This window comes from Symphodus melops, assembly GCF_947650265.1.
Source record: "Symphodus melops genome assembly, chromosome: 3".
NCBI lineage: Eukaryota > Metazoa > Chordata > Actinopteri > Labriformes > Labridae > Symphodus > Symphodus melops.
Window position 1 is genome coordinate 5,572,274 of NC_136693.1, and position 13,182 is coordinate 5,585,455.

General features: G+C 41.3%; 1 protein-coding gene across 1 annotated transcript in view; it reads right to left on the minus strand.

Annotated features, from left to right (window-relative positions):
* Nucleotides 1–13,182, minus strand: part of neo1a (neogenin 1a) — a 148,851-nt gene that overhangs the window by 83,240 nt on the left and 52,429 nt on the right. The window contains exon 2 of the mRNA XM_079339546.1: nt 12,436–12,759. Coding sequence (XP_079195672.1) covers nt 12,436–12,759 — 324 coding nt within the window. The remainder of the gene's footprint in view (nt 1–12,435; nt 12,760–13,182) is intronic.

Below are 13,182 nucleotides of genomic sequence, written 5' to 3' on the forward strand. Positions count from 1 at the left end.
CGCGTGCACACACAGGCCTAAATGTGATACCCCCACAGCTTTCAACCACCAATCAAAAAGTGTGAGCGCGCTGCATGGTGTGCAGATGAGAAGTCTGAGCACCCTCCCCAAGGCGCTGACTGAGTTCAAGACAGTTCAGTCAGAAGAGGACGCACACATGCACACAAACACTTGCATAGATTCATTACCAATCACTCCCTTTTTTCCCCCCCTCTGCCTTGGTTGTCACACTTTTATTAAAGTGTCGTCTGCATCGCACATGTCATGCCCCTCGCACACTAAGACAGAGTCTGTGCTCATGCAGACCTGAACATGCATCAACAGTTCCCCAAGCAGCCTTTATTCCAGATGAGGAACATGCACGCAGCCCCATTAATTCCCAGCTTTTATCACCATCCCGGTCGCGCTGTACAGGCATGGCTAAAAGAAACTAAATAAATGTAAATTTACTTTCCATTAAGGGATTGTCAAGAAAAACGTAGACGTTCCCAGGATAAAACCACTTTGTTTGTCACTAGAGGAGCTTTAAATGAAGCTTCCATAATCAAGGGAAACCAGAAACTGGGGGAAACTGTGCTTCTTCTTCCTATTTTTGCACCAGTATGAAAAAAAAAACAGTTTGAGAAATGTAATCCTGTCAGCTAGAAGACAACGCGTGTGATGTGAAGTGAGCAGATGCAAGAAGAGAGAAATTCCTTTCAAGGTGTTGCCTCTCACACCTTGATCATGCCCACTTTTTGTGAAAGGCCCAACCCCCTCTGCCATCATAATAACATCACTGCTCTAGAAAACCTGCTCAAATGGTGACAAAAAAAAAGCCAATCCATAAATAACGTTGGTCTCTGAACCATAAGAAACCAAGATGCTCACCAACTGAGCACTTTGCACTTTGGTTTCTTTCTCCGGAAAGCTCCATCTGCCGAGGCGTTGCTCTTTCAGCGCAGAATATGCGATGAAACACTAACCAGCGCACCATATTTCTGCATCCTCAGCACAAGCCAAGTGGAGTAAAATATGCATTTCTGACATATTTTATTTACATCTAAAGTAGTAAGATCACATCCCTGTTCTGTCACCCTGGAATCACACATTTTACCCACAAAAAGACAAAAAATGATAGCCTTTAAAAATACAGATACGCTTGTCACAGAGTACTGGCAATATAAACATGAGGTCTTAAAACTATACTGACTTGTGTCGGATACATATTGAATTTGTTTTTTTATTAGTTCCCCTCAGTCAAATATTTTGAAAGAACACGCTTCAAGACACGTGGCCTTGAATAAAATGCAAAAAAAAAAACCCAAACAAACAAACACGGCTAGCAGCACTCTACCAATCCAAAAAAAAAAAAAAAAAGAAGTTTGCTTTCAGTTTTTATTCTGGCCGTGTGCATGATGAATAGAGGGGTGCATTTGAAAAAGACTTCCCAGAGGTCCCTGGAGCCATCAAAAAAACTGTGACTCTTTCAGGGTTCAAAAGCTCTATGAAGCCAAATTTTACTTTGAAACATGGGGTCGTTTTAATATAAAAAACCTAAAACTGCCTTGTGAGTGCTCACTCTCAGCCGGGCAGTGGGGGATGAAAGAGGGATGAGCAAACTGGTCTGTAACTGTGAAGGTATCTCTATTGGTGGCACTGAGAATGAAGAAGACATGGACGGTGAATGTCAATGAAGGAGGGGAGGACAAACAAAAACACTGTAAAATTCAGTTTAGCCCCTTTTTTATGCAGATTGTAAAACTGCGAGAGTGATGGATCGCACACAGCAGGGTAGGGCATTAGCACCAGTCACCAGTCAAATGCTGGGAAAATATGAATGAATACGAACATGTACCAGTGTGTGACCGGTACATTTTAAAGAGTTAATTCCCCAGCCTGGACCATGGCAAAAATGTTTTACTGCATTCATAAAGATACTCCCCAGGTGGTAAACCTCTCAGCACAAAGCAGACATATTTTGACTTAAGTATGAACTCTGCCATGCACATTCATCCTAAGAGCTCCCCTTGAGGAGAACATACAGCTCATATCCTCAGGGTAGGACTCGGTTATACGCCTTAGCTCCTGAAATTAAAGAGCGTCTTTTTCCTAACTGACGTGCACTAAAGTTGAACCTGTTCCTGTGGATTACTTCCCAGGAATGTTTCACTCCTGCTAGGACGGAAAGGATTTCTCTTCATACGCTGTGGAAAGTTGACACAGGGCTCAAGATGATGTTTATTCTCTCCTTGGTTTCATCTACTTTGCCTTAGATTACATAGGGCGCAGTTTTTCAAAACGGCATGAGAGCGACGCATAGTTCACATTTCCTCTTCATATTATCCTAAAGTACAAACAAAACGACAGCCAGGTAGAACACTTTTCTGTTTCTTTTTAAGGGATTAAACACTGAAAGAAAAGCAACGTTAAACAGGCATTTTGTCTTTTGGTTTAGTTAAAATACCAAAGTATACTGTTGAGGATTCCAGCTCCTGAATCCCTCTGAACTTGGAGACAAAGGCTAGATTGTCTGATAATATTAACTGGATCTAATGATAGGAACGTTTACACAATGATTGGCATTCCACAAATAGTAACAGCTTCCACAAACAAACAAAACATCCCATGACCTATAATGCAATTCATCTAATTCAGTCAAAACAGAAGAGATTGTTTAGTAAGATCCATTTACAACTTTAAGTCATCTGAAGTAGGTTTATTTTCTTCTAAACGAAGAAAACAAGAAAACAGACATCACCACCATGAACTTGTTGTCAGGACTGTGAAGAAACAAGCATCCAGGCCCTGAAGACAGGGAGCTCTTTGGGAGAAATCGGGTCGTGCCACTGACTTATGTCTGGCATTTCAGAGGTTTCAAACCGCAGATGTTGTATGTGTGCACTGTTCTTTATTTTGACATTTCCAAAGAAGTCTTGATTTGTTGATTGCCCACTAATTAGTGTAATTTGGATCTTTTTTTTTGGGGCTGTTTAACATCATAAACACCACATTTAAAGAACCCCTCAATTTAGTGCGTCAATTCAGTGAAATCTTGGGAAACGTGTCAAGTGCATTCTCAGGAGAACATGAATAAGAAGTAAAGCCTACATACAACTGAAGCGGTTGAGAGGCAATTCTAAACTGAATAAGATCCAAAATCTATTCCTCTCACGTACAAGTAAATATTTCAGAGCAGATGGTGGAAAGGCATCTATAAAAGACAAAAGACTCAAGCCGATTAACATGTCATGCTAGCAGCCACATTCTCACTGACGCATTGATTCTTTCTTTCGGGTCTGGAGAGAAAATGAGAGCGTTTAAGAGAAATCTCGGAGGCTGTGTTCGCCTTGAGCAGGGAAGAATCTTCACTGATGTGCAGATGCCTCACACATGTCGTGAGAAGCTCTGTGTACAGATGTGCAAAGAAGTTCAGGTCGAGGAGCAGTTGAGGTTTGGGGTGGGGAGCTGTGGGCTCCAAACAGAGATGAGAAGGGTGAGCTGGGGAAGTCATTATGCACAAAGAGTTTATCTTCATCTGCTGACTCCTGCAGTCAATTATCACTCTCATTAGAACACGGTAATTGCAGCAGCCAGAGCACAGAGCAGACACAGGCTGAATATGGTCTGACTTCAATTGGATAGTACACTTTAATTTCAAATTCCCAATGTGGCGTCATTGTATGGAAGAAATGTCTCCAGGTATTTGGAGTTTTTTTTAACCACTCTGAGTAGTGGCACATAATCCTCACAGGCACAGTGCCAGAAATGGACTGGAGATGCATCCTGTGTGTGCAGCATAGTGATTAAGAATTCATTTAATGGGGAATAAGGTTATTTCCAATCTGTATCCACTTAACAAGTACATTCAAAATGAAGCTTTCTGTGAAACTTGTAAAGCCATCCTTGCTTAACCCGACAGTGTGGCTCTCTATTAGTCCCTTCACAGCAGCACCTAATCTGGGTAAAAACCTGTGTTAGTAGTTGGTATGAATGGGTCAGTGCCGGTATTGTGAACATCCTTGCTCACAAAATGGCAATTTTAATACTACTTAGCTTTGGGTTTACAAGGTGAAAATCGTACACGGTTAAACCACACTGTCCATCGTGGATAATCTCCAGTATATATTCAACACTGATTTCTAATTCAAAAACAGATTTAAACACAAAATAATGTATCAAATAATGATTAAGCAATAGCTTTTGGTTTATGATTACAATTAGAATATCTTGGTTGATTACAAGAGTCAAATGTGATGTTCAATATCCTTTGCTGAAGTTTGATGGGGGCTATATATATATATATATATATATCTTGGACAAAAGGCGACCAATAGAGATGATTTCATGGTCAATAATCTTGGTTAATTGATTGGATGTTGGTCTATTTAATGAACCAACAACCAATCAATTAAACCAAAGAAGACCGTGAAAAAGTCACTCTGTGTTTATTAGGTCAACTGTGACCACCTTAAATCTGACTTGTTTATTAGTCCATGACTCAGTGTGAGTGTTAGATAGGAGTAAAAAAAACAGAAAATAACTGAAAAAGTGAAATGACAGAATATTGCCAAAGAAAATACTTAAACCAGTTGGTATACATTGTCTTTAAAAGCTGCTGATTAAATACTGAAGATGGAGGCTAATTGATCAATTGTTGCTATTTTACCTGAAACTTAAAGCTGATAGCTTGTGTACAAAGGCTTCCACTGGGGGCGAGTTTTTTTTTTTTTTTTTAACAAACAATTTGAGCAAAGCTCGTATTAGAAGATAATGTGTCACATACAGTAGAATTCTACAAAGACAATTAAACACACGGGTGTACATTCCCACGCTAACTCACAAACACACACCAGGCTCTGAGGTGTCTGGAGAGAAGAGATAATCCCGTCTCTATCAGCCTCTCCACCTACCCAGAGGACCTAATCAGTCAGTGAATACACGTAAAATGGAGGCTGTCATCTACCTCGAGCCCAGCAGACTCCCTGCCGACACTTCTCTCCTGCCGCCGTCCTCCAGAGAGAAAAAAAGATGGATCTTTACCCACAGCTCCATCGCCAACCAAGATTTCCTGCATCTTATTTTCTCAACCGAGTCTTGGGAGAGTTCCCCGTTTCTCTTGCTACAACATCTCAAAAACATGTCTTTTCTGCATTTCTTTAAAACACGATTTCCTTTTTCATTACTCGTGCGCCAAGGTTTTCATTTTCAGCTCAACACATGATTAATGCAGCTCAGTAGAAGCACATGTTTGCAGCAGTCTCTCCTCTCTGCAGCCTCTCCCATCCTATCACTTCCATCCCTCGGCAGGTGTGCCACAGACAGATGAAACTCTGGGTAATGGAACCACTGTGACCCTGACGAGGCTTCTGGGTCGGAGCCATTCGTCATGGAAATGACCCGAGCGCTCAGTGGCAAAGCAGCAAATAATTGGTTATAAGGAGGAAGACACCGGCATCTGGAAATGTGCACACTGACATGAGCTTGACTTTAGCAATGCCTGCACAAAAAGAATATACTTTAGACATAAAAATGTTGTTTTGAATTAGAAACTAACAGAATCAAATCGGCAATCTTGAAATAGTTAGACACTGAAAATCTAAAATCATGAACAAAACTTCTCTCTGTACTGGGGAACAATAATAATGTCAAATACAGCAATTATGTTATGGTTATCAAAATCTAACTGAAATAACAGTAATGCAAAAATATTAAAAGATGTTGAAAAAGTTGATTATAATTTTAATCAATAATTGTGAATTCCTGCCACGAGGTGTTGAAGTGATTTACAGTACGCAGACTAGAGGCGCCTTTATTAACACTTTCTCTTTCTTAGAGTGATGTGTCTGTTTGAGAAAGAAGCAGTCTGCTTTGTAAGAGAACACGAACTAATAAGCAACAATAAATAAAAATCAGCAAAGAGATGAGACATAGCACTTTGTCTACAGGGGGCATCAAGATGAACACAAAAGGAAAGTTCTCCTTCGTGGCTTTAAACCTCGGTTCACTCATCTCCTGCTCCCTGTAATAACTTGTATTTGTGAAAGATGTTATTTATTCTTGGTCGTTTCTGTTGTCAGACAACAAAACAGGTGTAATACAGTGATTTGTTTACAGCTGATAAAACAGAAATGTTTTCAAAGTTGAGCAATAATTCCTGATCCGGAGGGGATTGATGAAATCTCAACTTTATGACTGAGGATGTCTAGACAGCATCAATATAAATACAGCGCTGTGTTGTGTGACAGCCTATTAGGCATTCAAAATACACCACAGCAATGTTGTTTTGACAAACGACTTGACTTTTCACACTGAAGGCGTGCTAGTTTTTTTATTTTATTAAAGCACAGGTTTCAGGCATGCGAGATCCTGACTTATTGACATTTAGATGATAACCAACTGCAGAAATGAAACAGGGTTGATTTTCAATTGAAGTGGCTTTGTGTAGACGTAGTAAAAAAAACTACACTGCACACACTCAAACATAAGATTACATTTCATTTTAAAGGGGAAACAATGGCATGGCTGATGCATTTCTTTCTGGGGGTTCCTTTGAGAGCATGTGGGTGGGGGGGAGTTTTGTGTTGTTTTTTAGATTTATTACTGTTTGTTTGCCATTTTGGCAGTTTATGACTTGGGTGCAGCCACTGTAGAACTGCAAAATGGGTGAATGCAAGTAATGGTGTGTGTGTGTGTCGCTGTATGTGGGTGTGAGGGAGAAGGAGAGAGTCGGAGGGCTGAGAGGATAATAAAGAGAAAATAGAGGGCTGAGAGAGGTAAAAAGAAAGGACAGGTGGCTGATTAACTGAGAGAAAGGACAAAGAGAGCGAGACAAAGCAGGAAGAGCGAAACGTGATCGAGCAGCAGTAGAAGTGTTCTTTGGGTAGTTTGAAATACACAGAGTGAATGCATGTAGATCAGTGTGTAGTGAGTCATCATCTGAACTGCTCTGTCTCAGTCGTAAAAGCAGGATCACAGATTAAGATCACAGTTTTTGGTTTGTCCTTGTCTGTGTTGCGTCGCGTGTTCGTCTGTTTGTGTTAAAGGCAGGGTGACTTTAGAGCACGGACGTTCTTGGCCACTTATTTTCCCGTCAGTCACAAAGACATTTATATTCAGTCTGGTTGACTAGTGTAAAGGAAACACTCTGCAAACAGCAACATGGCTCACGACTTGGAAAACACAACTGTCCACAACTGTATTGTGTGTTTAGACTGTTTAAAGGTTATATTTCTAATATTCTTCAAATTCTCCAATAATGAAAGTGACCAGATACTCCTGAAATGTGAGGTACTTAGTGGTGTGTGCGGCTCAACAATAACAAAGTGGTTTGCCGAGCTAGCTAACCCCATGTATTGATCTGTCTGTATTATTGTTATTTAGTTTTTTGTACTGATGTCTGATAAATAACATTATAGGACGTTATTTTGCGGCTAGTCAGAGAAAGTCTGCTTGGCTTGGCTTAAATGTCAATCAAGGGACAGAACTAGCTAACAAGCTTAATCTATAAATCCTGTGGCGTGACATCAGTTTCCATGCTTTATTTGTTTCTATACGATAAAATCTTAAGCAGCCTTTTCATTTCTTCCATCGGAGTAACTGAATAAAGACTTCAAGAAGAGACGCTGAATGTCACGTCATGTGAGCACACAAGGAGTCGCTTACGGAATATTGTGCTGACTGCTCCTGACTGCTATTTTGTTTTTTATGCTGAACGATTGTCTTCATCCATGTTTTGTTGACATCCCTTTTCATGTTTTAAAAATGACTATTTGCCGTACGTAAAGATGTCAACTTAGTGGCTGCATGTCAAGCCAAGTGCGTCTGAGACTAACACAAAGAGCTAACCATGACACAGTGACGTAATCATCCTTTTTACTATTCAAGCTGTCATGTCCTTGAGGCTGCAACATTCCCCCCCCCCCGTCCCCATAAAAAAAAATAAAAAAAACAGATTAAAATACATCAAAAAGGGATTAAAGAATCTGCCAACACCCTTAAATCCTCGGAAGGGTGTCTGACTCTATCAAAGGATGAGCATGCTTGAATATGAGGAAACACACATGACACATGATGACTGCTAATGTTCAGTTTGTCGTTCCTACCGCTGTGGCGAGGGAGAAATGAGATTTCAGTGAAACCTGATATCAAAGCACAGTGATAAGTGGCTTTGGTTATCTTTATATGACACAGTTGCCTATAGGTGGGGGAGGGCAAACATCAGACGAACAGAGATGGGGCTACAGCTGAGGGAAACTAACACAAAAAGCAGATGTGTTCAAACGGATAATTGTCTCGTCTGCATTTCAAGAGGTCAGAAAGGAAATAAAACAAAGAGACTGCAAGATAGAGTGTGTAAGAGAGGGAGAAAGAGCGGCATTAATTCCCCTTTTTCTCATTTGGGGGTTTCCCTGTTAAGCGGTGGCTCACCTCCAACAATGCTTAAGGAGAGCTGAGTTCAAAGCGTGCCAGTGGGAGGAGGGATGGCAGTGTGGGAGAACAGCAGACAGTAAAGATGGGATTTCTCATTACTCGCGTCTCGCTCCGTGCCCCAGCTATCACTGCTCTATACCGCTCGCTCACTCGCTCTCTGCCCTATCATTTTTCTCCCCCTCCTTTTTCTCTTTCAAAGACTCAAACTGAATACATAAGATTGGGCCCCACTAGGCCACTCTACCCCCTCTCTTTCTTCTGAGTCTAGTTGCGTTTCAGCAGTGTCTGACTGTGCTCACACAGGCTAAAACACACAGAGGCACTCTGTATGACAAAGCAGGAGCAGAGAGAGAGATTCCATCTGCACAAGGAGGAGACTTCAACGCTGGACAATATGGAAAATAATGTCTAAATAATAAGAACACCACTATCTATTATATACATGCTATTCTATGTATACATAAATTATCACAGAGTATAAAATTCTTTTTTTTTAAAAATCTGATTCATGTTAGCCTCAAAACACAGACTGAAGCAGAGTCTGGAATTTAAAAAAACATTTCCAAACAAAGACATTTGATCTTATCAGCTTGGATTGCCCGACTCCTTTTTAGATGTATTTGATTCATGATCTCTTTTTTTCTATTCTTTTTAAGCTCTGCTCCCCTGCTGATTATTTTCAGTTCATTCTTTAATTGATCAAACTGTGAACAAACAGCTTCTGTGTGGAAGCTATTCAACTTCATTTACTGACAATAAGCTCATTTATGATCAGACAAATGTGGAACAATTCTGACAATAAACTATGACGCAGGTATACAATATGTGAAGTTTCATTAACAATTAAAAACAATTTAGTGTACTAGTCATGACTGATATAGATTTACGATTGCTTGGTTGAGCTTCTATTTAAAATATAACTTAAAACGTTCATTTCAACACCAAATAGGGCGTGACAATTAGAATTAATGAAAAAGATGAGAAATAAATGAAACAACTCACAGTCTGATTACAGTGACTGAAAAATAAATAAAACCTCTCGTTTCCATTTGGCTTAAAAAAACATTTAAAAAGTGAATTATTTAAAGTCAGAAATGAAGGTAAAGCTCTTTACATGAACGGATTACTTCAACACATCGCACAGTGATCACATCACATGTTCAAATATTCACATCTTTTAATTACTAATCACTACATCTTAAACCAAATGTGAGCACATGAAGACAACAAAGTGAAACTTGAGCTGCGCAGGAGCCTGGTGAGGCGAAGACGTGAAGGAGTGGAGCGAAGTGCCGCAGAGGGGAAGGCGATGGCGGTGATGTGTGGAAGTGGAGGTGTTAGCCGCACGTCTCCTTGCAATCAATCCCAGATATTACCCCGGTATTTGTCAGATATGCTCCCTGCCACGCTAGTCACCCGTGACTCATTCCGTCATTACATCTGAGGGGTCACACCCACTCCGCCCCCGCATGCACCATCAGTCCCGGGTCTGATGGCGGCCTAATGGCCTGCTCCCTCTACTCTGCAATTAACCTTTTTATTGGCCACCTGCCAGCCAGCTGGAGATACATCAGCGATGCATGTGTGTGTATGTGTGCTAGAAGAACCATAAAAGCAATAGATTCATGTGTTCAAGACTTGTGCATGCATGCGTGTGCACAATGGTTACAGCTTTTATTTCTATGCATTTCCATGTCAAACGTGTATCAGTCAGTGTGTGTGTGTGTGTGCGTGTGTGTGTGTCTGTGTGTGTGTGTGCGCGTGCCTATAATAGCTGACAGATTTCACCTGCTCCCTTCTTCAAGTAGAAATTGATTATATCTAACATCCCATCATGGTTGACCCAGGACGATCCCTCTGGCTGTGAGGCTGCCTGGTAGCAGAGCTCATTTTAGCACACAAGCTAAACAAGTCCCCTCTGCATTATATGTCAATGAATATATAGTAACAGGCATTGATGGAGCGCCTGGATGGACTGTCTGTTGACCAGCTGTGGTTAAAAACACTCGAAGATGTGCACACCAGCATTCACACATTGACACAATGATATATAAACGATACACAGACAGTCGTGACCTGCGATGCTTTTTTCTTTGGTGTACAATAAATGTGCTTGTCAGGAGAATTGCCATGCTGACTGTTGGGTCCATTATCACTGCGATCACAACAACATTAAGATAATTTGTATAAAGGCTGGAAGTGGTCACAACACTTTAACACAAAATAAAGCTTATTATTGCCAATTACACCAAGCACATATCACCCTGCTTCTGCTGTTGCTGAATATGTAATTGAAACAACATGTCACCTCACAAATTCAACTCCAGCGTTATATAGTGTTTACAGTCGAACCTACATTTTAATCTTCTGGGCAGCTTTTTCAATATCAGACTTATAACTGTTTGGATATCGATATCAGGATAACAAATAACTGTGTGTAGGGTCATGGTAAGAACACCAGCTCATCGACCCAATACCATAACGTTTTAGACCTGGGGGAAAAAAGTCCACCTGAAATCCAACTTCCTTCCCGGCACCGGAGCAGAATCCTACACAGCTGCTGTACTACATCAGTGGATGACATTTGGCTGCTGCTGGTAACTGCTGTTTTATGGCATCAAACAAGATTTTCTTTAAAGCTGAGCCAGGCCATAGAACGATAATAATAAAAAACCCCACAGTAAACAATAACGCCGCAAAACTTTTAAACGTGGATTTTTGAACTGCAATGTCCAGCCATCAATTCTATTCCATGTTGATCCTCACAGATACTTTATTAGAATCAGCATGGGAAGGAAAAAATGGCATCAGAACATCTCAAACTAGAATGAAATCTTAAAATGGGACTGCTTGGGTTAGCTGACTCCCTGTATCAGTCATTTTAGAAAAATACTCAATTCTTCTTCATTTTAAAACACTGGAGCACGATGACCGTTCTGTCTGCCTGTACACTTTGTCGAGACGAGTCCTGTCTAAGAGAACATGATGCACGTGCAGACAGGCAACTGATCCCTTTGAGTGCAGAGGGAAAATCGACTCAATCTCTCCGACACAGATGCACTGCCTTATTAACTTGCGATTAAGAAAAAAGAAACAGAAATGCCGGCACAGGCACTCAGAATCAAAGGGGCTTATATGGTACTATCCCATTGTCAACAAGTAGCTCCTCTTGAACGTCTTAAAATCTGGCAGAGCAGACAGCACACACTGTCAATGCGGTCTGAGGCTCCTTCAGCTGCCAATTGAATTTTGTCGGGGCACCTCTTGACTCAAAACACCAAATAATCCAGCGTCACGACATGTTTCCAAAGTGAACAAGCTTACATTGTGAGACGAGTGATGGGAAAAGAAAAACGCGGACCCTTGTGCAAGCATTTATCCAGTACGGCGATGCATTCAGGCTGCAGCAGGGAAAGGAGAGTAAAACCCATCAAAGAGGCTGAACCACTCAAGGACAAAAACAACAAAAGGTAACAAAAGATCCTTTTCCCACCTACAGATCATATGCAAGTTTGAGTCTGAGCAATGGAGAAGCAACGATTTCATGGTTACATAATGATTTTTTTAATATATATTACATAAGGGAATTTGTCTTATATTGAGGTCAATGATAAAACAAGAGCAGAACAAGGATAGACAGAAAGATGCTGAGTTGTTCTTTCACCTGCACAGTATGCAACTTCCTCCTTATACAGCACAAAACACACTCAGGTTTATGTGGTTCATTAAAGCAGACAGGAGCTTGGAGAGCTTACGAGCCCATACCCACAAATGTTTATGCTTATAAAACAGCAACATACTGCACGCATACTTATAGGTAATCCTTTCAACTATCTTCAGGGAAGACACCTGGAGGTATATGCAGAGCCTCTGTGCTTATGTGCAGGCAGAATTTTAAAGTCATTTATGTCAACTTTGTCAACAATCTTTGGGTGAATGTTAATGCTCATGTGTTCAGGTAATGCTCAGGTTTGGGTAAAAATCTTCATAGCCGAAGAGTTAGTTTAATCTTCCAGGCCTTACCTGCTACAGCGAGACGGGCTGTGCGACTGGAAATTGAGCCCAGGTTGTCGATAGTGGCGACGCACTGATAAGTTCCCTCGTCTGGCTTGTTGTGCTTGGAGTGAACGACGTGGGTGAAGAAGAGCGAGCCGTCGGGAAGTATGTTTCGCCTCTCGTCTGACAGCAGACTCATGAAGGTGCCGTCTTTCTTCCACTCGATGCGTGCCGTCGTAGCTGCGTCGCTGTGGGCCGAGCAGTTGAGCAGTGCAGGGTTGCCCCGGATGGCCAGTGTGTCCTGGGGCTCCACTGTGAACCAGAAGGGGCTGAAGGGCTGCGCTGCTGAACCTGCAGGGCAGAGAGCAGAAAAGAGACGTAAGCAAGACACTCCATGCAGGGGCTGCTCATGTTTGAGGATCAGGACCTCTTGCGCCTGTTAGGCCTGTCAAATAGCTGCATGTATTGGTGTGATTGGCCAGGACTGAATTAGGTTGTTTTTGAATTAGTTAAACCAATAACCCTGACTGACTTACACAGAATACGAAAAGAGTTTGCATTGAAAGCAGTTCGTTCGACATTTTGATTGTGTATCATTTTGTCGATGGGAGCCTAAACTTTTCCACTCATCTGCAGCAGAAGGTTCAGAAGGAGTAGCAAAATGCTGACCATCACTTTGGATACATGGAACCACAAGCTGCAGTTCCAAATTCAACCTCACGACCAATGACGGCACAATCAGAGACATATTCGACTGTAATGGCACATTTTCAA